We start from the raw sequence: 25,493 nt of genomic DNA on the forward strand, positions 1-25,493 counted from the left end.
AGTGCGGGAGAGCGTGGGATACGTCTTGGATGAGCAAGGGGCAGATGGACAGCCTGGCTTCAGAACTGATGGAGAATGGGAGACTTCCTGAGGATCCAGAGGTCACTGCAGACATTGACTGGTCCCAGAAAGCTCCTGGGTTAGACTGAACCAAGCCCAGAGGAAAGGATTTGCCAGTCAGGACATAGTGGACAGGGGCAAATTGCTTATCCCCTGCTTGTCCTCTTTTCAAAAAGACAGATTCACCTGACGTGATGCAGTTGCTGCTCAAATACCTGTTGGTGATGTTTATAAACCCTGTGAGTATTTATTTCCCTAGTGTGCCCATAATAAAGATGCGGGCACTTCTGTCTGAATGTACTGGCTGGCCGTAGGTCCCTGATCAGAGTGATGTTAACTAACTTAGTGGTCGTTGTTCAGTGGGGGGGTTTCTCCCATGATTAGTACTTTGCTTTTGTCAGCACTGAGTTAAATCTGCAGTTTCATTGTCTGGCTTCTTATTAACATGAAATCATTCTGCAGCTGTTTGTGACAGCTTTGGTAGGTTTAAGCTGTGTAATTTTTCTATCACTAGTAAATGTTGCTGCCTTGCTACTCATATTTCTTCTGAGATCATGTATAAATACATTGAGCAGCACTGTTTCTTTTGGGGCCCTACTCTTTCTGGTTTTTTATTTGCTTTTGTCTTCTTATGTTTTAACCAGCTGCTGATTCACGAAAGAAAGTGAGCTTTTCTTTAAAGTTGTTTGGAGAAGCCTGTGCAAAATACTCCTGTGGGAATTCAGATGAACTATCGATCGTACTGTCCTTGTCCATCTGTATGTTTTCGTTGTGGGTTTTTTAAATTGTGTAACAGTTTGCTTAAAAAGCTAGTTTTAGGCTTCAAGTTCACCAGGTTAAATAAAGTGATACTGCATTCCCTGCAATTAGTTGTTTGGTAGCTGCATTTTAAAGGTGTAGAGCTCTTGGGTGAATGCCATGTAGTCCTGGTGATCTGTTACCATCTGACTTGCAGGTGTGTTCTAAAACTTTCTCAGATACTGCAATTTGAGAGAATTATCTAGATTTTTTTTCTTTTGCTCCGTGTAGCAAAGCTTAAAATTATTTATGCTTATAGAGGAAATAAGGGAGATTGTGTATTAAAACTTAGCAAAAAAAAAAAAATCATAAAATAACCTTAAAATTGACATCAGGAATCCATGCCTGTCAAGACTAAAGAGACAGACTGAATTAAATGGGACTTAGGAAGACTCTTCAGCTGTGACATAGCTGCTGAAGTTATGTTTGTCCTTTGTATTTTTATAATAGAAAGGATGTTACAGGAAAGTCAGAAGCATTCAAAAATACTTTCTTTTTGGAAACAAGTAGGATAATGTACTTCTCTCAGCATTTCCATGTGTTTTCACTTAGTAACTAAGTGGAAAATCTTAAATGTTTTATTTTATCGGGAATGGGTTTAAATAGGCTTAAATAAAAAAAAAATCAGTAAATCTTGGTAACTTCCTCCCAGTTTCCAGAAGGAGTTGCCTGTGGTGATTGCTGGCCCTCCATGTTCGGTTTTACTGGTCTTGGAGTACTGAGAGCATTCTGAAAGGTTGGAAAATGCTGTGGGTTTTTTGTACGTGTGCCCATATTCAGTAAGGCCTGGGGTAGCCTTTGGTAACTACAGAACTGACTACAGTAATAATCCTGAGCAAAGTAACACAAATATGGAATTCAGATAATAAAGAGTAAGACAAAAATTCACCCAAAGTTTTAGGGGAAGTAGGAGATGCAGTGTATTTATTTTTTTTTTAATGGTAGCCAAAGAAGCATTGCAAGATGCTGTAAACTTTGTGATATGTAGAACTACTAGTCTTGCAGTCGGTGAATTTTAATCACCTATTATTTTTGCAGACGACTCCTGACATTTTCTAGAAAAGGTAGAGGCCTTTCTACCAAACTTAATGGTACTCAGGTGAAGGCTTTAAAAAGATCCCCCCCGCCCCCACACAATTGTTAACTAAAATAAAATCCAGGCCACAAAGTGGAAATCCCTGATAAGTGGAAGGATGAGATGAAGTGCGGCAGAAGGGGTGAAACAGTCATTACAGGCCTCACAGACGAGAAGGGAGACACTTGACGTTCTACTTGTATAAGGAATAAGACAAAAAGTAGTGATTACTTTGAAACATACATATAGTAAGAGCAAATTATTTTCTTTTTTTATGTTTTTAAACCTCTACTCCAGAATCTGTGTGCGGCCAGGGATTGCTTTGTGTGGTGTTCTGCTTCTCGACTGAAGCCTCTGCATACCTTCTAAGTATTAAAAAAAATCCTGCAGTGTATTGTTGGCAAATAGCAGGTGTTTGAATGACAGTTTAATTCTACATGTATCAAATGTAGAAATGCTCTCCATAAAGCAGTTAATCCTCAAAAATGGCAGCATATAGAAAACTTGCTTCCTTAAATCATTATGTTTTTTCCTTTAATTAGATACTCCAGTTCAGAAATAATGTGAGCAACTTTGAAGGGCTTTGGGATGTCCACCTGAAAAAGCAAAAGATACTTCTAGTCTAGTGTTGACATAGGTGACCTAAACTAAGGCACTAAGACCTGAGATGTGGCAGACATCGGGAGAAAGGTACTTCTTGTAGCTGTGTGTTTGGGCCTCATCTGGATTAAAACCTGAATGTACCAGTGCTTTAGTGCAGTAGTACAAGTTTTGAATACATACTGTTAATTCATTTTAATAATAAAAAGGAAATGTTGTGATATTTAACTTGTTCGGAAAAATGTAGGAAATATTTCATCTCCCTGTTCCTATACAGAATTACAAGACTAACAAACCCTGCCTCCTCAGAGTTGTGTATATTATATTTCTTGCCCACAAAATATGAGGAGGACGAAGGGATGTATTATTGATTTGAATGCACTGAAGAGAGCAAACATTGCTGCCCAAACTGTCCTTCCCTGGCTCACACAGGTGAGCACTGTTACAGACTAGGTTTAAAGATGAGTTTACAAAAAGTTGCAACAATCAATCCGCTTACTGTTTAAAAATATCAAACAAGGAACATCTTTTGCCACCTCTGTTCTGTTCAGTTTTTTCTCTTGTTCTCCATCTGCTTAGTAGCCTAGGGTTTTTCTTCCCCCCTCCGCCCCCCGAGCAAGCATGGTCCTCCTCCGTGCATGTCTGGAAGGCACCTGCCTTCCTTAAAAGCTGTTTGTTATCATAAATGAATCAAATCTATCTTCTATACAAAATGTTTTGATCCTGACATGTTTCTTGCTGTGAATTGTAATATGAAATTTGTCCTTTTATTTTTTTTTTAATGGCATGATTTGTCGGCGCTGCCTGCTGGTGGCAGCCTTCAGTGAAATGGCTTGTTCCTTCAATGTGACAGAGCACACCTAGCTTGCAAAAAGTCTTATTTTTGCAGCTCCAAGCAAGAACAGAAGACAGCTAACAAATCAGGGGACTAAATTGTGAATTTTATTTTGACACCGAGGATGATTGTCATGGGACAGCAGAGCACGTTGTAAGTTGTAAGACAGTTTCTCCCTACTGCTTGTTTTGCAGCCTGTAGCTTGCTCCTGCCCAGATCAGGTTGTCAGACCCTCCTCTCTTGCTCCGTAGCTGTCAATAAAAGTTTTCTAGTACTCTGTGGCATTACAGTGTTAAAGATGCAGAGGACAGGGAAAGCGCTATTTATGCATAAAGATTGAAAACATACCCAGATAATTTTGGGCGTAAATCAAAATACGATCTTAAGGAAGCTGCTCAGTAAACGGGTTGCCCAGATAAAATTACCTGCAACTGGGTATCAGCTGTGCTTCTGTGATTGAATTAACTGCTTGAAAGTAAGCAACTTGGATCTTATTTTACATCTATAAAAAACCGGAATCAAAAGCTAAGTGTGAACAACAGTGATTCTTTGATGTAATTTGGAGACAATTGGGAAGTGTTAAAGGTCAGTACCAGTAATTGCTTCACAGCTGATTAAAGCACTTGGGAAAATGAAGGCCTCAAGTCCCTTACAGGCTGGTGTGAACAGCATGTCTTAGCTGATTGGGAGGCAGAATTGCTCGACGGCCGCCTGTCAGCTCCTTCCACATTACTCTGAGCTGTACTTCCATAAAGATGCCTCATCACCACAGATTGAGCAGTCCGTATAAAATCCAGCTGGGCTTCCAAGCCTGCAGAGCAGTCCAGGCTCCTGCTGGAGCAGGGAGATCTTTAGCTTCTGCATGTGCTAGATGTAAGCAGTGTATGTTGTTTCTTGATGCCTTTTCTACTGCTGAAGAAAATTTGCAGACTGGACAAGTGTCATTGTAGCAGTTATAACGAGTACATTTGATTTCCCCCTCCCCCCCAACTAGAAGAGCTAGAAACAGCTTTAAAAGAAAAATAGCAGGAGTTCTCTTGAGCAGCAAGAATGTGAACCTTGACCCTAACATGTTTATCCTCATGTTCTCATACTCTGATTTAGCTCTTTTTTACTTGTTTAAGGAAGGAAAGTGAAACTTGAGAAGCTGTGTAACAGGGATCGTTTTGAATATCTACATGGCTGTAAGCAGCCTGTTGCTATCTCAAAACGAACTTTGCCGTGGCTACAAATAAAGCCAGGCTGGTGGTGGGGGATAACAGCTTGGTGAAGAAATACCCAGTTATGGAAAGCTTATTTTAAGCTGTTCACAGCTGTTAATCTCTAAAACATCCTTGTGCAGCTCAGGACTTCCCCAGTTTTACAAAACTGGAAACTTCAGTATGGGGAGAATAAATGAACCATGTTAGATGGCAGGAACAAGCTTTTTGTAGTATGAGGTTAGGTGAAAGACAGACAACTAAATAGTTGAAAAGGAATATTATTAGTAACGTTAGAAAATTCAAATTAATTTTGAAAGATAACTATTTAATTATGGTCCAAAAAGCACTTACGTCTGTATTCTCTTCCTTGAGTTTATCCAAGGAACTTATGCATCATCTTTAAGAAAAAGTTACTACTCTTACCAAATGCTCCTTTTTGTTTGCACCCTTTTGTTTTTAAATAATTTTTATAAAGATACTATTCTAGTGTAGAGATCAGATTAAAACAGAGACAGAGGCTTAACTCTAACTTCTTATGTATAGAAAAACTATATTATAGCTTTCCAATTTCATATTTCCTAAAAATCACCTTACAGAGCAGCTTTCTCTTAATTCACCTGCTGCATACAGCTTGAAGTTTTTAACTTATCCTGCTCCTTAACTTGTACAATCCTCATGCACTTCTTCAACAATTTTAACTTAAAGCAGTGAAGTTAATGCATACAATGTAGTCCCTATAGACAGATAAAACTATTTGTTTACTGCACTCCAGCCTTGTCATCAACATTGTCTTTACACTTTTGCTTTACTCCCTTCTTCTGCTTTTAATAGATGATCAGGTTTTTTGGAACTGACTGGTGTTGCTTGAACAGTTTGTATTCCATTCCATGTCTGTGAGAGGTGGTATGGAGAAAGTGAATGTGAGGCAACTGTATTTTATAACTCAGCATGGGTGGGAGGAGGAATGATACGCAGTGAATTCAAAACAGCTGGTTTAAAAAGTACTTTTCCAAACAAATTGAAACTTTGGTATGGTTTAAGGTCAGAGAACACTTTTGATTGCAAGCCCAAATGGGTTTAAAAAGATCAGGCATGTCCGTAGGATGTATTCACTGATAATTATCAAACATGATATTTCAGGTGTGACTTAAGATTATCTGTGAAGAAATGGTGACAGAAGGTTGAGGCAGTTTACCAGAAAAAGATCACTCTTACCTTGCTTTCCAGCGTTCAGGCCCTGTACTTCTGGGAGGGGGCTGTTCTCGTTGAAGACTGACATAGCGTTTTGCTTCCTGTGTTGGTAAGGATCTCAGTGCTAATTTAGGCCTTCTTTGAGGCACTGCTTTGCTTTTTTCTGAGAAGATCCAAGAAATGAAGAAATCCCGATGAAAGAAGTTACTGTATTTCAAGAAAATCATAAAAGCATCTTCATTTAAAGAAGGGGAGGTTTGTCATCAGCCAGAAGCTGATGTTGGAAGCTGAGGCTTGGGTTCTGTTTGGCTTCTTGCCTACTCAGTTAATAAACGCTTCCCTTTCCTTCTCAGCCCTATATTGAGGGTAGGAAAAAACAAAAATGCATCCAGTGTGCCTGGAAACGTAAGCCTCCATTTCTGGAGTAAGTTGATGCAAAGTAGTGGTAGTTTGAAAGTAGGGTAACCAAACGCTTTGCAAAAGGATAGTTGGGGAACTCTGACAGTACTTGAAGATGCTTTCAGCACTGAAGACGCATTCTTGAAGCAGTATCAAAGGCTGAATCAAAAGTCCACCCCAGACATTTTTATAATGACAACTTGGGGGGGAAAAATGGGCGTTCTTCATTTGACAAACTTTTCCCTCTTACTGAACTTCAGAATGGAAAGCTCTTTCAAAATCAAAACTACCGTACTGCTATTAATGTCAGAATAGGCTATTTCGTCATCTAGACCTAAGGAAAAGCAGTTTGTTGAAATGTAACAATTTGAAGGATTTTATTCCTATTAAAGATGCTTATAAAAACCGATTCCCTTTTAGCACTGTAGGTCAGGCTGCTGCTTCTGACACTCCTGCATTTGGCCTTGTTACTTATTGTTACATCCCTGAAACTCCCAGCACATTGGAGTCTCGTTGTATTATACTCTAATGCTTTTCTGGACATAGAATAAATAACCTTAAATACTGAGAAGGCTTAATGAAGGGCAGTAGTATCTGTTATGTGACCGTAAATGAGTTGGTAAATGTTTGTATAGCACACTTTTATAAACCTTAGAGAAATGTTTCTCCGTACTGCTTTCTGATGTATCTTAGTGTTCAGTCTGTATCTCCTGACTTTTCTGGGTTTTGTGGAAAGTATCGCTCAGACATTGGTCGAGACCTGAAGCCCAAGTCTTCTTCACTTAGAATCATAGAATCATAGAATCATTAAAGGTTGGAAGTGACATCCAAGATCATCGAGTCCAACCGTCAACCCAACAACACCATGCCCACTAAACCATGTCCCTAAGCGCCTCATCTCCCCGCCTTTTAAATACTTCCAGGGATGGTGCCTCAACCACTCCCCTGGGCAGCCTGTTCCAATGTTTAACTACTCTTTCAGTACAGAAATTTTTCCTTACATCCAATCTAAACCTCCCCTGGCGCAACTTGAGGCCATTTCCTCTTGTCCTATCGCTAGTTACTTGGGAGAAGAGACCGACACCCACCTCGCTACAACCTCCTTTTAGGTAGTTGTAGAGAGCAATGAGGTCTCCCCTCAGCCTCCTTTTCTCCAGGCTAAAAGATGAAGGTCAAATAGTTCAGCAGTTACAGTCAAAGACTGAGAGAAGTAGGATGATCTGATGGTGACAGATTCAGTATCTGTTCTTGACGAAACTGCTATTCTGTTCCTGTCTGGTTTGTTAACTATTACTTGTGCCAGGAAGGTGTATCAATAACAGATCTTGTTAGAATCTGCTAGAGCTGTACAGCAAGCCTTCCCTTGAGTGGGGACCTAATCAAAGGTTGATAAATTTTGAGTCCTCTTAGCAGACTTTAATGCTTCTTAGTTGTTTTGGATCTGGATAACTGAAACTATCCATGAGATGATACCGCATCAATAAGGCGTAAAACCAAGAGTCAAAGTTGAGGAAAAAGTGTGTGTTCTTTGGAGAAGAGACATTCATCAGCCTTTCTACAGATGTACGTATTAAACTAAGTGCACCTGGCTAAATTGGTCTTTCAAATCTCTGGGCACCACAACGCGCTAAAAGGTACTGCAGAAGCATGAAAAAATTCCTGCTGGTGGAGGGACAGCTAGTTGTGCTTACCTCCTTTGTAGGGTTCCCTCCTCTTTGCTACTGTACAGATATAGGTGGCTTGGATGTGGTAGCTTGTTGGATGTTGAACATGGTCATGATATTCTTCTTGGTAGGTTTTTGGGAATACCAAGAGGCCATTGAGGCCCTACTATTCTGAGGACTGGGACTTCCTCAACAAGAATGAAGGAATGAATGCAGAAAGCAGTTAACACGTAAAGGACATAAAGACCAAGCTGAGCTCTCTAAGAAGATTCAGCAATTCTGCAAGAGGAAACAATGCAGACCACAAAATTATTCAGCGTAGATAGGCTGTTCCTTCTCCTGCTCTGACCAGCAAGTAGTGCCTTAGCCGTTGGGGAAGAGTACAGGCTCTGGAGAGGGCCTCTTCTGCTTTTGTCCTCATTCAGTTACAACTGCGCACCATCAGCTTTGGTAGTGACTGAGTTGCTTGTGGTGAACAGAGCATACTTCATTTCCTAACCTCTTATTACTGACTTCACTACACAGGTCTGTTTAATGATACCATTTCCAAACCCAGCTTTTGCAGCAGGGAGTAAAATGTGCCTTTCGGCTTCAGAGAGCCCTCCCATTCATGCTGGGTGAAAAGGCCTGAGAGCACCCTGCTTTGTTGGATTGTTTGGAAACTGCATTAACCATGCCCACCAGAGCCTAAAACTAGAGAACAGAACTCTGTTGAATGCTTAATAATTGGAAATGGTTTAAGTTGGCAGTTAGCATCCACTTCTCTGCAGATTTCCAGGACAAAAGAGCACAATTTTTTAATTTTTTGCCATCAGATGCCTAAGATGCCCCAATTTGATTTAATTTCCTGTTTTTTTTTTCCTTATTGGGGTTGTGCAATGCCACAAATTGCTAGAGAAAGTAGCATATTCCTCTTTCATATTCCCGTTTTTTCATCTACCTCTTCTGCTGTACAGTCACCTTGTATACCTTAACTTTATTAGTGATTTCTAGTGTTTAATATTTTAGTATTTAGAAGTTCCTCAAGTTTAAGTAGGTGTCTTAAAGACAGCATCAACAGGAAATGGTGTTGAATCTTTGTAAAGTCATGTATCACAAGAAGAAATTGTATTTGCCATTTATTGGGCTCATAATACTCAGCAACTCTCTAGTAGCTGTTTTCAGTTTCTCTTAGCCCATTTCCTGTTACTCAGTAGGTGTTTTTTCTTACCGACATTTTGGAAGGAGGTGAAGTGCACTCTTTGAGTTTTAGAAAGAAGGTGGATTTATATCCTGATACCAAAAGAAAGGGCTTGCTCGTTCTGGGCTCCTGGCTCTACAAGGTGGTACCATCATTTCAGTAGGTGGATTACTCTGGTTTCTGTTTCCTGGGGTAGGTCCTGTTAAATGAACTGCAGTTTGGTGATTAATGCTGCTGAAGTTGTTCACGGTAGCTCAGGCTCTTTATGGAGAGATCCCATTTCTTATGAGTGCTTCTCTTCAAGCTCTCCATAGCTCGTAGAGGACAAGTGCCTTGTTAGCTATGATGGCTTACCTACAGTGAAGAAGATTAAAGAAAATGAATTAGCTAATCATTGCAAAATGGGGCAGTTACTTCTCTAGATTATCAGGGTTTTTAAAAGTAATAATGAATGTTTTTTATTATGTTATAGACATACTAATTTGTTTCTTGATACAACTCAAAATGGACCATTCATAGGGGTGTAACTGTCACCATGTAGAACTTTTTTCTGGGCCTCTGTCCTGTATTTTTTCAATATATTTTCATGTGCTTCAGCAGTTTTATATATTGTAGAAGACTGCATGTGCTTCATGCAAAAATATGCATACTGAAATCAGCACGTGTGTTGTACGCATGCATTTATGTATGTGTACATATCCCGCTGCTTCTACAAACAGGATAGCTGGGTTTCATCAAGAGCTCCCCTCTTCTGTCTTATTGGTGCTGTCTGGGTATGGGTAATGGTGTGCCATTGCCCCCACCATCGGCTGCAAGCATCCTGGTGTTGGATATGTTGATGTTGGCGTGGGAAGTTCTTCTGGACCATCCAAGTCTGCAAAGTGTCAATGAATTGGCAAGGGATATGAAGAATAATAAGAAGGGCCTCTGCAGATATATTGGCCAGAAAAGGAAGACTAAATAAAGTCCACAGCTGCCCCTCCTCCCCCATTAAATAAGACAGGAGAACTGGGGTGGAGACAGTGGACATGTCTGACACTGGAGACACGTCATGTCTGACACGGAGAAGACTGGGGTACTCAACAATTTCTCTGCCTCAGTTTTCAATGGTAGTCACTTTTCCTACATCTCTCAAGCCCCTGAACCTCAAGGCAGTCCCTCCCATTGTAAGGGAAGATCAGGTTTGAGACCACCTGAGGAACATACATGGGACCCAACAAGCTCCATCCCAGGATCCTGAGGAAATTGGCTGATGTAGTTGCCAAGCCACTCTCCATCATATTTGAAAAGTCGCGGCAGTCAGGTGAAGTCCCCAGTGACTGGAAAAAGAGAAACATCACGCCCATTTTTTAAAAAGGGTAGAAAGGAGGACCCTGGGAACTACCAACCAGTCAGCCTCACCTCCGTGCCCGGTAGCAGATCCTCCTGGAAGGTGCAGACACATATGAAAGACAGGGAAGTGATTAGAGACAGCCAGCATAGCTTCACCAAGGGCAAATTGTGCCTGACTAATCTAGTGGCCTTCTACAATGGAGTGACTGTATCGGTGGACAAGGGAAGAGCTACAAGTGTCATCTACCTGGACTTCTGTAAAGCCTTTGATATGGTCCCACACAAGATTCTGGCCACTAAATTGGAGAGATATGAGGTTGATGGATGGACTGTTAGATGAGTAAGAAATTGGCTGGATGGTTGAGTCCAAAGAGTTACAGTTAATAGCTCAGTGTCCAAGTGGAAACCTGTAATGAGTGGTGTCCCTCAAGGGTCCATACTGGGACCAATACTATTTAATATCTTCATCAACGACAATGGGATTGAGTGCACCCTCACGATGTTTGCAGATGACGCTAGGCTCAGTGGTGCAGTTGGTTCGCTAAGGGGAAGGGATGCCATTGAGAGGGACCTGGACAAGCTGGAGAAGTGGGCCCATGTGAACCTCATGAAGTTCAACAAGGCCAAGTGCAAGGTCCTGCACCTGGGTCAGGGCAATCCCCAGTATCAGTACAGACTGGGGGATAAATGGATTGAGAGCAGCCCTGCTGAGAAGGACTTGGGGGTACTGGTGGATAAAAAATTGGACAAGAGCTGGTAATGTGCTCTCACAGCCCAGAAGGCCAATCGTATCCTGGGCTGCACCAAAAGCAGCGTGGCCAGCAGGTCAAGGGAGGTGATTCTGCCCCTCTACTCGGCTCTGGTGAGACCCCACTTGGAGTACTGTGTCCAGCTCTGGGGCCCTCAGCATCAGAAAGACACGGACCTGTTGGAGTGGGTCCAGAGGAGGCTGCAAAAATGATCAGAGGGCTGGAACGCCTCTCTTATGAAGAAAGGCTGAGAGAGTTGGGTATTTTCAGCCTAGAGAAGAGAAGGCTCCAGGGAGACCTTATTGTGGCCTTGCACTGTATAAAGGGGACTTATAAGAAAGACTGAGACTTTTCACCAAGGCCTGTAGTGACAGGACAAGGGGCAACGGCTTTAAACTGAAAGAGGGCAGGTTTAGATTGGACAGAAGGAAGACATTTTTTACGATGAGGATGGTGAGACACTGGAACAGGTTGCCCAGAGGAGTTGCGGATGCCCCATCCCTGGAAGTGTTCAAGATCAGGCTGGATGGGGCTTTGAGCAACCTGATCTAGTGGAAGGTGTCCCTGCCCATGGTGGAGGGGTTGGACTAGATAATCTTTAAAGGTACCTTCCAACCCAAACCATTCTGTGACTCTGTGAATTTACTAGTGCTAGGAGCTGCTTGTTCAGCCTTTGCTGTACTTCTCTGCTTCCAGAGGCACCATAGTTCAGACCCTATGGACGGTGTTACAGCAGCATATTGTCTCTCTTGTGCCTGGCTTGTGGCCTTCCAGGACAGTTCATCTGGCTCCTGTAGGTCGTGACTCATTCTGCTGGTCCTTAAGCGTCATGTATGTCTCTGGGGCTTTTTGTGTGTGGTATCATTGTACTTTCAAGCTTGCAGAGATGTTAGGTGGATTACAAAACCTCACTTCGTTGCCTGGACACCTGCTTTGGCCTAACTGTCTGTTGGTTTCAATATGCCATGAACAATCATTTCCAAATCTCACTTGCTGCATTTTACTGAGTAGCCTATAAGATCACTGTAGCTAAAAGAGCTTTTTTTGGCTGGAGTGAGGGCAAAGAGGAAGAGTCTCATGTTGTTGCATGTGCTTCAGGCAACGTGGTGGGAGAGTAACTGCTGCAGGGCAGCCTCCTTTCCCTGTTGGCTGCAGCTGCACCCAGTCCCAGGACACTGGGAACTGCATCAGTGCCTTCCAGAGGCCCGGTTCCGCCAGCGAGGACCGGGAGAGGCCAAACTCCTCAGCAGTTCTCCTCAACCTTTGTTTTAAGAAGGAGGTTGGGAAGGGGGATCTGCCTGCTCTGTGCTGAGAAAAGAGCTGGCTTCCTTTCCTAAGGACAGCTTATCAGTGGGTCTCCTAGAGATCAGGCAGCTTTTCCTGTAGATATATAAAAAGCTTTGAAAAACTGTAGAATTGACAGATTTGTAATAGGTTTGAATTTGAAAAGTGAGATTTACGTGTGTATTCCGCATTTATGTATGGAATATATATGTATTTGGGTTAACTGTGCACCCAAACATTCTTAATTTAAGGCCTTTTATGCCAGCTTTTTACTCGGTGAATTTATAACTAAGCATAGTTAGTTAAAAATATCTGAAGAACAGTTTGTAATGAACACACTATAGAGCCAAACAGCATTACTGTCACAGAAATGTCACGTAGGTTGAAAATTCAGATGTCTGTTCCTAACTCAGAAATTCAGTTACTTGAGTGCATATTCAGTAGCTGAATGATGGATGCAGAAGCTCTTGCTTGGTGCTGTAATGCTAAATGTTAACTTAAAAAAAAAAATTCAATATACTATTGATTTAAACAGCTCAAATTAGAAACTGCTTCTCTCTGCCATATTTTGTGCTATTCTGGGGGGGGGGACTAGTTCCCAAAAGACTAGGATCGACCTAAACTAACTAATCTGGCAGTTTGGAAGATTGTTAGGAAATGGCAGTGGATGGGCCATGGGGAGGTCTGGGTAAGCTTTTGTTTTGGACAGCTTCCCCCGCTTTCCTCCCTGTAACTCTGAGCTTGGGCCCATCACGAATAAAGCCGGTAGCCTTGATGTTCGTAGGTCACTTTACAAGAAACATGGCGCTGTAGGTTTGACTAGAGGTGATTGACACCTGATGTTTAAAAGGAACTTTGTAAGTATAAAGTGGTCTTCTAGTTGGGATGCTTGATCAGGATCTCAGTTCTGTTTCTGCTGGGCTTGAGGCCATATGCGTCCCCATGTGTATGTGAGCTCTACCTCAAAATGCTGAAAGTCCCAAGCCAGCGAGTAAAGGTGGTGTACGGGAGGGCTGCGGGAAGACAAAGCTGTAAGGAGGCTGTACTTCGGATGGCCTTATAGTTCATTGCTTGAATGTTCCCTTTATAATCAAGTCTTGCAACACCAACACATTCAAACAGGGCTTCAACGTATCAGCAGTGCTGTGTCATGAAAGACAAACTTGCAAAGATCTTCTTGATTTCTTCTAAATCTCTGAGATAAAGATGTTAAAAGAAAGAATTATGTTGACATGGAAAAAAGCTCTCTGAAATAGAAGTTACCTGTGACAAATTTTGAAGCACTGAGTGGATCTCCACAAAATTTGTAATCAAATATCCTGGGTAACAGAGCTATTCCAAGAAAAAAAAGCCTTAATTTTGTAAGGTAATCCTTTTTTTTTTGAGAGAGATCCTTAGACACATACATGCACACGTGAAGAATCCTGGAACTGAAGTAGGGCAGAAAATGCATGTCAATAACTTAATTGGTAAAAATAAATAAAGTAGTGTTTCTATTAATGTATTTCATTTAGTAGTTCTTATAAGCCCTTCAGTTGGAGGTTCAGTGTGAAAGATACACTGCAAGGGACCCAGATATTTAAACATGTAATTAAAAAATTTGGGTCTTTAGCCTTTTAAATTGCCTAGCTGTGGTAACTGGAAAGCAGTGCCCCCCTTCTTCAGTAAACCTTCCTGGAGGAAAAAAGTGTTGTTTTCTGTTTGTTTTTTTTAAAAAGGATCATTTCAAAATTCTGTCTTAGATGTAGTTATGCAAGCAGTGGAACTGGCAAAAGATCAGGCCTGGTAACATTTTTGGATGCTGGAAAAAGCAAAATGAATGGTTGGAGCAAGTGTTCCTGCTGCTGCGGAAATTGTAATGTGGGTTAGGTTAAAAAAAGCGTTGTGATCCTGTTGTATAAAATCACATGCTTACATACAAATAATCTGGGAATGCAGCACATTGACATCTCTCATCCAATTTACTTCATTTTATAAAATGTGTTCCAGCTTACTGGTATCATTACACGGAATGTTTATCTTGTTTGAGCTATGCTTACCACCTTTGTCAATGGGGATAACAGTTATTCTCTCATTTTCTTTAACATTAATGATGGCTTATTTCTTGAAACCATCTCTGATCCCCGCAGCCTACAACACGCCGCCATCTCTTCATGGTCTCTCATTGCACCTGATGATCTGTGTAGCATACAGACCCAGGAGTTGACCGGCTCTTCTGCACAGGGCTCCTTCCTTCCGAAGCTGGTTTTTTCCTTTCGTTAAGCTTCTGCACATGTAGCAGAGCCATGGGGTTTGAGTGAGGATGAGGCAGTGTCTGGGGAAGAATTTCGTCTGAAACACTAAACGGGAGCCAGAAATGAAAGGCTGTACTCAGATTCTGAGATAGTTAAATGACTTAGCTGCTTTTTGAAGTACAAACGTCTACTCATGAGGAATTGGAGTTATCTTGTACTCTCTGAAGATGCTGAAAGTGTTACTGGGGAAGAATGAAGATTATTCCTTATTTGCTCCCTGTAGGGAACAGTAAAAGATACGACAATGAAAAATGAAATGAAAATCAGTAATTTAAATTGTGCCAAACTAATCTGAGCTCTTTCTTTGGCAGCTGATACTCTAAATAAAAGAAATTCAGTAAATCTTGTTTCTTTGTGGAGATTGTTAAGATATTTGGTATGATAGCCAGAGCAGGATTGTGAGAAGTTATGGCTCATTGAAGAATCATGGTGAATTAGCCAGATCATGAGGTGAGATGGTAAAGGGCAGAATTGTAAGAGAAAACATTAAGCAAGAGGAAGACCACTGGAAGAGTTTCTTAGGGATAGTCTGAACACTGTCTTATTTTGATATAATTAATGACTATTATTATAAAAGCTGAAGTGTATTGGGAAAGCTAACTGGAAAAAGATAATTAAGAGAGCTCACACAGAGAAAAATCAGGATAACAAAAAAGGAAAGAAAGCGTTAGAGGTAGGAGTGGGATGAAAATGAGTAATAGAAAGTGCAATGCTCTATATTTAGCAAAAATTGTTTGAAGGGGAATATTCTTACTAATATAACACGGCAATAGTGAAACCTTATCTGAAATACAGCGTATGATTCTGGTCACACTGAAGACTCGGGTGAAGTGCAGCAGATACAGAGAGGGGACGTCAGAGGGGGTGATCTGAGCCATTGCCAGCGGGTTTGAGGGAGCCCTGCTCAGGCAGGGGGTCCCCAAGCACTGCCAGGGAGACTTGGAGAGGGCAAAAAATGCAGCTGGGGCAGGGTTTGATCACTGTTTATGAAAGGTCAGTTGCTGTGTTTTTGTGGGTCTAGGCTCCAGCTCAAGTCAGTCTTTAATAGTTTGTCATTCTTTGTTACATGCAGTATCTCAGTTTTAACACTTTGGCAGAGAACTGTATCAATTTTTTTAATTTAGTTGGGATGATATACAGTGTCCATGTGAAACTTCCTCTGAAGGAAGGTGATGGTGAGGAGGGTTTCCTTTCAGTAAGTATTTATGAGGACTTGAGATCCAGAATGTGTAGGAAAAGGAGGCCATTCCTTCAGTTTCTATTTCTAGCTTTGATTTATAGTATCCTTTTGCCATTTCTGTTATTGGTAAACACCTGTAAGTCCCAATCCCAGGCCGTAGTAAAATGTGCGGACCCTGGTTAAGAAGTGAGTGTGCGGAGATTGTTAAGTATCATCTGTTCTAGAATGGTCAAGAATAGAATTTGGGCGTTACGTTACAGACCAAATTTTAGCTGCCCAGCCGTATACCCTTTGGGTAATGTAAACCACTAGTCTCTAAGCCGTACTTTTTTCCCCCAGTAAGTTTAGAGTTCAGAATTTTGGAACTTTCTACTAATGGTGTGGTCCAGTGAACTGCTCTGTACGTTCCTGACACCGTGTGCTCGGCTTCTCCTGGAGAGGTTAATGGTCCCGCTGGCGCCCAGCTCTGGAGCTGCAGACCTTACAGCTGCAGATTGCACACACACACACACGCGTGCACTTTTATATGTATAAAACCAAAATACACTCTTCTGCCCCACAAGAGATCACTCACAGCTTTTCAGTTCTATGATGTCTATGAGATTAATAGCATATTCTAGTGTTCCATAAGGTTTATATTTATTAGCAGTTCAGCTCTAGGTTTGCTGATGATGATATCGCTCGCAGTGTCCAGTAGTTTTAAATACTTTCCAATCATGGTCTCTCTGTTTATCTCTTGCTGTTATGTATACATTGGAGGCCTTTCTTCCACTTACATAAATCACTGATTGTTGCAGTTTTGGCTGATGAGCATGACTCTGAAATAGAAATAATAAAAAAAACCAAACCCCAAACCCTTTAATGCAAACTACTTACAGTGCAGTAGCGTGGTTTCCCTGTCTGTGACCAGCCTTGACTCTAATCCAGCAAAGCATTTCTGTGTATGAATGTAATCTTTGATTTTTAGTTCAAGCTACTTGCAGTTAAAGTTAATTCACGCATATATCGTGTCCATTGTTGATATTACAGAGCTATAATCTAAGTCGTGTTCATTTTCTGGTGTGAAAAGTTGTTAATTTTGTTTACAGAATTTAACTGAGTGTTACAAGCTGGCTGGCAGCTGTATTAAGGTATTCTGCTCAGAATTACAAAGGAGGAATAAATAGCGGAGATGGAGGATTAACTCATTCTTTTGCATTACAGCTAGTTGTGTCCCATCAACATGTTCTGGAAGTTTGATTTGAACACAACATCACACGTGGACAAGCTGCTGGATAAAGAAGATGTGACACTTCACGAGCTGATGGATGAAGATGACATCTTACAGGAGTGCAAGGCTCAGAACCGCAAGCTGCTGGACTTCCTTTGCCAGCAGCACTGCATGGAGGAGCTGGTCAACCTCATCACACATGAGCCCCCTGTGGATATGGATGAGAAGGTCCGCTTCAAGTAGGTATTTGTTTTCTGTCCTATATGAAGAAAACTGAATGAGAGAACTTGTTGGGAATGCTCTGGTGCGAGATGGATGCAACCTTTTCAGTCTTGGGAGAAAGGCTTTTGAGTGCTGTGAAACACGTCACAGCATTTTGTTATTTGTAGTGAATTTTCAGAAGCTTGTTTCTTTAATGGTTTAACATTGAGTTTGTCTGGAAAATAAAAATCTCTTGCTGTTTGTTCAAAACTTTGCAAGCAAAATATCGGTATCTCAAAAACACCTTTAGCACATTTTTATCAAAATTGCAAGCAAAGAGCATTCTGCTCTGAGTTACAAATTTCTGAACTTGACTGGTTTTCAGTAGTAAAGCCCACAAAAGAAAGTGAGCTGTACACTGAATAAAAGATGTAACATTTCCAGTGTGCTGCATATGCAAAACCTGCTGATTTTAGTGATGATATAGTTAGGGAGAGGGCCTAACTCTGTCAAGAGCCTCTTTCTTATGATGGTGAACTCCTAGACGTGTTTGGTTCTCATATCAAGTTGTATTTATATATTTTTAACTAAATGTATACTTGAAAATATTTATGTTTTGGATTTGGGAAGCTTGTTCTTCTTTAAGTTTATGTAAAAATTAAAGGCTGCTCTGTGTATAAATAAATAAATAAAAATGGGGGAGTTTGTCGCTGTGGGAGTGGATCAGTGTTGGTTATTGCTGTCGTTGCTTGAAATCCAGAGAAGAAATGGTAGTATTGTTTAGGTTTATTATTAGATGAGAGAGTTGATCAGCTAGGTTTAGGTGACTGTTACCAGGTAAGTGAATGCCAGGAAATACATTATGTAGTAACTTTGAATATTAGATGACTGCTTTTGCAAGGCTTCTGCTATAAAAGGTGAATTACCAGAAGGAACCACAAGTGTTAGTTTTATACTGTTGTCCTACAGATGCAAGTTTTGTACAGGTTTAAACCAGGGACGCGGCACACAACAGTCTTTTGCCTTTCTGCATTTCCTGTATCGTATCAGAATAACTGGCTTTCCATGGGGTGACTGGCTTTGTGCTCACTGCAGCTCTTTATCCGTGTTGTTTGCACAGCTAACCTGAGAGAAACTCAAACCCAAAACGTCTGGTTGAAGAAGGTGGGCAATACTCTCCTTAGTACTAAGAGTTAACAATCAGAAGAAACATTGAACAGTGCAAGACTTGTGGTCCTTTGCTGGAATCTGGGTGTATTTTGCTGGAGGAGAGGATGAGGGATTCCAGTACCACGCCAGTACTAATTCATACATCGTCCGTATCACTGCAGAAAACTACTTCAGTTAACCAGGCCGTATTTTTAAGTCCTGTTCTTTTTGAGATTTTTGTGGCCTCTGTCAGAAGACAGTTTATGTCTCTGATGCTGTGTGCTGAAGGGTGGAAGTGGAAACCTTTTCCTGTTGTAACCAAACAGACTAAGAATAAGGAAAGGTGGGGACAAACAAAAATTTCTCAAGAAGCCAAATCCTTAATGCAAACCAAAATGAAGAGGGAAGCTCAGTATGAGAGTGTTTACTCCCAGGCGTCCTTGAATTTCACATGCAGGATTATATGCCTTTTCGTCAGCTTTTGAAGGCAGCGTGTGGTTTAGGCAGCACAGGGCCAGGTTGGCTGATGAGGAGGCACAGGCTAAGGTAGACAATGGTGGGAAGAGGCCAGCCTCCAGGTTGGCAGTCCCCTCTGCTGGCAAGATAGAAGGAAGTCTTGTGTTGGGAAGGCCTTAAGTTAACAGTCTCATTCACTGCTCTCTTCATCAGATGATGGCATTGTAGCCTCTTCCTCATCGAAGAAAAAAACAGGTATAGTGGCGGGAGGTGTGGTTACACACCGTAGAGAGATAAGTGAGTCTTTGATGGCAGCAAGAACTGCGTAGTGACCTGCTTGCCGGGACAAATAGAGCTGATCTTCATGAAGTATTTTTTTGGAAATGCTTCCAGTACCATACGTAGACCAGACAGAGAAGCATTTTCAAAGCTTGGTGAGGTACTGGAGACCCGGGAAAGAGGGTTTAAGCTTATTAGGAACTGGGGAAGCTTTTGGAATAAATAAAGGCTAAGCAGGAAGAATGGACTCTGTCTAAATCCAAATGGAATCCAATTTTTGGCTCTTAAGAAAAGGTTATGAAAGCTTAAAAAGTGGAACAGGGAGAAACTTGATAGGTTTGGAAGGACGTGCAGCTCAGAGCGATGCATGCTGTGGAAATGGAATCATCAGAAAGTGTCAGTAGGATGGAAGTTCAGAGGGAAAACTGCAGAGAGGAAAACTTGACAGTAAATCCCCATCCAAGCGTAGCGTGCAAAACTAAGTGACTAGATGAAGACCTGTAGCGATCGAAGAAGCGTATAAACTATTTGAACTGTAATGTCTATTTATAATGAACTTGTTGACATACTAGGGTGTCTCATAAACCTGTTGAGACCATGCAGTAATGAGAGTACACTCCGCTAGCGCAAGAGTGGGCTGTAGGGGATAGAGAGCCGAGTGTCAAGTGAGGTAAATTACCTGCAGCATGGAAACCTTATTATGGGTTGGGATGCTGTGCCTAAATAGAAAGGGTGAAGATCTGACTGTGTGAAACTGGGAGTCTGTAAAGGCTGCAAGAGCAGAATGTGCTATAACAATGAGAGGTTTCATTTATCCCCCTGTTGACAGGATATATATCACAGGGAGGCACAGTGCATGAATCTTTAGGAATTGTGAGTGCCTTTTGCATGGAGCAATGAGCCAGAAAAAGGAGGACTAACTCTTCATATACCCTTGGGGGCTCTAAGAAATGTAACTGTTGTAAAATCACTTTGTAATAGTAACCATAACGTACTCAGATTTAACATCCTCGTAGGAACAAAAAAGATATAAACAGCATTATCATGGGCTTGGGGTTTGTTTTTCTAACTTTTAGGAATGGAACTACATAAATGAGGAGGCTGGTTAGGAAGTAAATGGTACTGTGAAAGGGTAAAAAGCTCACAGCTGGCCTGGAAACATTTTAGTGGCTCATGGTAAATGCAGAGCTTGTATTACAAGGATTTAAAAAAAATCCTAATGTAGAAAACTGGCTTAGTTAAAAACAAATAATCCATTACGGGTAAAAGTACATCCTCACAAAAGGGAAGTTGTGTCCAGATATGGAAAAAGGATATTGTGGCTAGTTAATGTGTGAGACAGACCGAAGGGATTTTGAGAAGCAGTTTGCTAAAGGCAAAAGCCTCTCCAAGAATGTGTAGGGCGGATGGGTGATTCAAGTGTAAAAAGGAGGATAGGACCATAGCAGGAAGTATAATTAAACTGTCTGTGTTGGCGCTCACTTCAGAGACTTCTCAGGAGATTCCCAAGTGGCATCTGTCTTTATGGGGAATAGTCTGAGGAACTGTCTCAAATTGAAGCACTTGTGGAACAAAATCAGTAGAATATTTGTTAGGACATTCACCCGAGTGATTTAAAGGAACTCAAATATGAAATTGCTCACCTGGTCAACCTTAAAACCAGTGGAATGGAAGTGGCAAATAGGACACCAGTTCTTAAGAAGGGTCTGTGAGCCGGTAGATCTGGCTTCTGCATTGTGCACATTGAAAAATTTATGGTATAGCATTATGATTCATAGACACCTCTCCAAATGCAGGCTCTCGGCCATCACACAGTACTGCTTTTGTAGAGGGAAGTCAGGCTTCAGCTCAGGAGCTGAGTTTGATAGACTCAGTGAAACACATGGATAATGGTGATATGCCTAATGTGGCATAAGTACAGTCCTGAAAGATAAGGTCCCTTATCAGAGACTGTTGAAAACAAGCTGTCGTGGGTAACAGAGAAGGGTTCTGTTATCAATTAATAACTGCTTAAAGAAAAGAAATATAGATGAGGGGAAAATGGCCCGTTCCAGCTTTCTGGTTTTGCACTACTGAGTCCTGTGCTGTTTGATATATTCACACATGAAATAAGAGGGGAGATGAATTATAAATGTAGAAAGTTGATAATGCAAAATTACTTAGGTTAGTTAAAAGGTAGAAGGATTTCATGATGTTACATGTGCAAGCAGTAATAAAGCAAATACAGTCAGTGCTGATTGTGTAGTGACTGATGACCTAAGGTATATGCGCATGTTGATGGGCTTCAGATTAGCATTTACACCTTGGGAAGGCTTTGGAGTCCTCCAGGGCAGTATGCTGGAAACACTCGATAAACAGTGAATACAAGCATGTGTGTGTGTGTTCATGATCGAAAGCACAGGGCTCTATGCAAAGCAATTCAGTGTATGTACTGGAAAAGTTATTGTTGTCCTGTAATGCTTATCTTCACCCTTTATATACTACTAGGGCAAGAAGTATTTTCCTTGTTAAGAACCTAATGGAACTGTGATGAGTAAAGTAAGGCTTAAATTGGGATGGTTGAGGTGTAGAAAGTCTTCCACAATAAAAATTCTATTCAATGAATATAATGAAACCAAACCAGTAACAATTATTAGGGTAAGGGTGGGCATGGAGTGATGCACTTGAAAGCATGATAGCTGAAAGGAAGCTCCAGCTTGAGCTGTGAATCGAAAAGAGCCAAGGGTCAGCAGAGCCTCCTGCCAGTTAAGCCACGTGTACAACACTGGGATGAAAGCCACATGTACGTAACTCCTGGGTACAGCTAAGGTGAACCCATGGGAAGAACAGCCAAGCGGACAGTCAGCTGAAGAAGGAGCTGCAGGTCTCTTCACAGAAGAGGTGCAAATGCCAAGAGCAGCCACGCGGGATCAAACGAAAAGATCTTCCTGTCCTGGCGTCTGGTCCCTGACAATGGTCCTAGCAATGTCTTTATACGATGGCGTGCTCAGACGTGCTGTACTTGAGACACAGGCATGCTGTGAATTCACATAATGACACAATATTTTTCCTATCTGTTCCTTTTGTATGATTCCCAGCAATCCGTGTGTCTGTCTTGCCACTCCAAGAACTGAGCTGAAATTTCCAAAGACCTACAATAATTCCACTATTCCTTCCCTGATAGGTGGTCATTAGCTTAGGAAACTGCCAGGTGTAGAAATGTGCTGTGTCAAAGCTCAGAGCAGAGGGTCCCATTTCAAGTTTGGGAGGTTCTGTTAAGATTTCTTCTTGATTTTTTGTTGATGAGGTTTAGAGCAGAAATCTAAATAATTTCAGCTAAGAGAGAAAAACACAGCAGATAAATGCTGCAACCCAGATTCTGTTACACGCTCACAGGTCTTACTGCAAAGGTGGTAGAGACGTCAGAGTTACCTAGCCATATCCACAGCCCTTTTCTGCGTGTTTTTTTTTCCTTTGAGACTGAGGCTAGTAAAAAAAAAATTTGCTGTGTATTGAAATATTGTTTCAGCTTCACTGTTCTACAAAGTAAAGGTATTCCCTTTGTGTTGTACAAAGAGTCATATTATTGCAGGAGTGTTTTATACTGATCTTGGAGTTGGCTTCTGTCTAAGTTACAAAAAGTGATAGACCTTGCATAATTATTGAAAGTGGGAAATCTGTTGGGTTTGTGTCTTATGGAATGGCATAATTTTTATTTGGAAGGTGAATGCACTACTTAAAGAATGAACATGCATTTACCGCAAGAATATTCTGTAGGTTTTTTAATGTTGTTATTAATTTAGTTGGCCGTTATTAAAATACATAGCAAATTTTCTCTTTGCTTTTTTTTGGGGGAAAAAAAAGATAACCAGCTCTGCTTACAGAGAGAAAACGCTCAAACTGTAAAGGACAGGTTTTATTTTTGATCTGTATCACTTGATAACAAATCAAAACTACTTTAGGAAGCGTGGATAAGAACTGGCATTCAGCGGGAGTTTTGCTGTTCGGAATTGCTGCTTTGTGCTTAGAACTGTGAACCACTCGAGCACGCCCTGTCAGAGTCTTTAAACAACTCGTGGGATAAGAGTAAATCACGGTTTAAAAATGAAGTCCAGCTGCCTTTTGGCTCTAGGATCATATATATCATTGAAACTGTGAAAATAGTGTTAAAGTTCAGTGCTAGCTTGAATTTCACAGCACTAATGAACTGCTGTTTCTGACTACAATAACCTCAGTGTGATGGTGAGTAGGTCTTTTTAAGAGGAGTTCTCTTAAGCCCTTTTTATAGATGGACAGTAGCTAGAATATGAAATTAAGATACCAATCTAACAATGAAACACTGAAATGAGGTTTTAAAAAAATAAAAAATAACTAGATGAACCTCAGTGTTGTAGTGTGCATGCAAGACAGCCTCCCATCCCCTGCTTAATTCCTGCACCACATGAGTAATGGAGAGACTGAATCAGCGAAATGTTTGCAAAACAGTGCCAATGTAGCTATATGTTACAGTTGGCTTTTAACGTAGAATCTCAACCTGAAGAAACTTTGTCTTTTAGCAAAACCAACGGTCCTCAAAAAGCGGGTTTTTTTGTGTTGACTTTAGATTATTGGTTTGTATGTATGCACTTTGATATTTGAGACTTTGTCTAATTATAAACATGTTATTACCTTTTCTGATCATAAATGTGACCTATTTCTAAAAGCACCACCTGGAAGAGCAAGAAGCAAGGTCAGGGGAAAAAAGTATTTTGTTAGCTGTCAAATATAATTTCATATTCTGATGTAAGTGAGCAAAATTATCTAAACCAGGCACAGTAATGTTTTCTGAAAAACAAGTTAATTTTACAGAAGATTGTAGACATTACTGAAAAATTGAAACTCAAAAAGATTGGGTATGAATTGCTCTTGTACATAGTGTATGCTCATTTGCTAGTGAGCATATACTCACTTTATATTAGATCTCATGTTCTGTCTCTAAATCTAGTCCTCTTAAGGGAGGGGGGGAATGATGCTCATTTTTAATTCAGCCCCAGTAGTGGAAAGAATAACTTTTCAGAAACATTACAGAAACCTGCTAAAATATGCATTCTTCAAGTCAACCTTCCGTTTTTGGCTTAATTTTAGTTGTGCAAATGGATTCATGTTAAAAGCTTTTAAGAGATTTTAAGTGTATTGAAACTGATTAAGCATCACTTTTAAAAATCAGAACTAACTGCAGTCTGAAAGCAGCTGAGGTGCATAATTCAGTAGCAAAAAAACCCAACAACCAACCAACCACATGATGTGCTACAGGAAATAGCGTTTCCTTAAAATGCACCATTAATGTAGATGACCCTTGTTTCTCATGTGGGGTTTTTTTCCCCTGTCTCCAGGAAGGGCGATCCTCCTACTCTTTACTTTATAACTTTAATACGGGAAGATTTTCTTGAGAGTTTTCATTTCACCTTTAGTTGCTCTGGTTCTGTCCTTCCAGATATCCAAACACAGCCTGTGAACTGCTGACCTCGGATGTGCCGCAGATCAATGACAAGCTAGGAGGGGATGAAACTCTGCTGAATATCCTCTATGACTTCTTGGATCACGAGCCTCCTTTGAACCCTTTGCTTGCCAGTTTCTTCAGTAAGACTATTGGGAATCTCATTGCAAGAAAAACGGAACAGGTAGTGATTAGATTTGTCTTGATACGTAAGCACAAATTAATTCACTAACGTTGTCTGTGTTGTGTGGCAGTATCGTTGCTACCCTTGTGGTCTCATTGTATGCTCAGAGGTGAAAAACGGCTCGCTGTTCTCTTTAAGACTGGAGTTGAAATGTAGGCTTTGAAAAGTTCTTCGGATTCCTCAGTTGATGGAGTTGCTGGCTCATTTAGACACCTTTGCATAGTTTTGGTTTCAGATCTGCAGTAGCTGGGATATTCCTGTGCCACAGCTAAAGCTTTATTTTTTTTGTACAACGGCATATTGATGCACCCTTTGATCATTGCCCAGAATCACCTCATTACATAAACAATGCCTGTCTCGTGCCTGTAAAAGGGGTGCTGGAAACATGAGCTGAACAGTGTTTTAGGAATACATGTGTTCCAGTTCAAAATTGATTTTTTAAATGAAGGCTGTCAGAGCGCCTTAGTGGAATGAAAAATTCTCCAGCTTCACTGGCTTCTTGATGCTCTTATTTCTGTGGGCTTGGGTTTCTTTGTGGCACAGAGGAAAGAAGAGAGAGCTAAAAAGACTTGATTTCATATTGCCTTGAAACGAGAATGTTATACTCTTCTCTCATTCTCTAGAGAATTTCTTAACCTAGTAGCTGTTTTGCATCAAGATTGGTTGGTTGAGACAAGGAAGTGAAGTATAGGAAGTTCTGTGTGCCGTGTCTGTAT

General features: G+C 41.0%; 1 protein-coding gene across 2 annotated transcripts in view; it reads left to right on the plus strand.

Moving 5' to 3' along the window:
* The window catches only part of PPP6R2 (protein phosphatase 6, regulatory subunit 2), a 110,013-nt gene that overhangs the window by 27,265 nt on the left and 57,255 nt on the right, over positions 1-25,493 (plus strand). For both annotated transcript variants that reach the window (XM_009320084.1, XM_009320085.1), the window contains exons 3-4: positions 17,047-17,292; positions 24,591-24,777. In XM_009320084.1, the coding sequence (XP_009318359.1) occupies positions 17,066-17,292; positions 24,591-24,777 (414 nt within the window). In that variant the 5' untranslated portion in view covers positions 17,047-17,065. The remainder of the gene's footprint in view (positions 1-17,046; positions 17,293-24,590; positions 24,778-25,493) is intronic.

The sequence above is a fragment of the Pygoscelis adeliae genome, unplaced genomic scaffold (assembly GCF_000699105.1).
Source record: "Pygoscelis adeliae isolate BGI_AS28 unplaced genomic scaffold, ASM69910v1 Scaffold373, whole genome shotgun sequence".
Lineage (NCBI taxonomy): Eukaryota > Metazoa > Chordata > Aves > Sphenisciformes > Spheniscidae > Pygoscelis > Pygoscelis adeliae.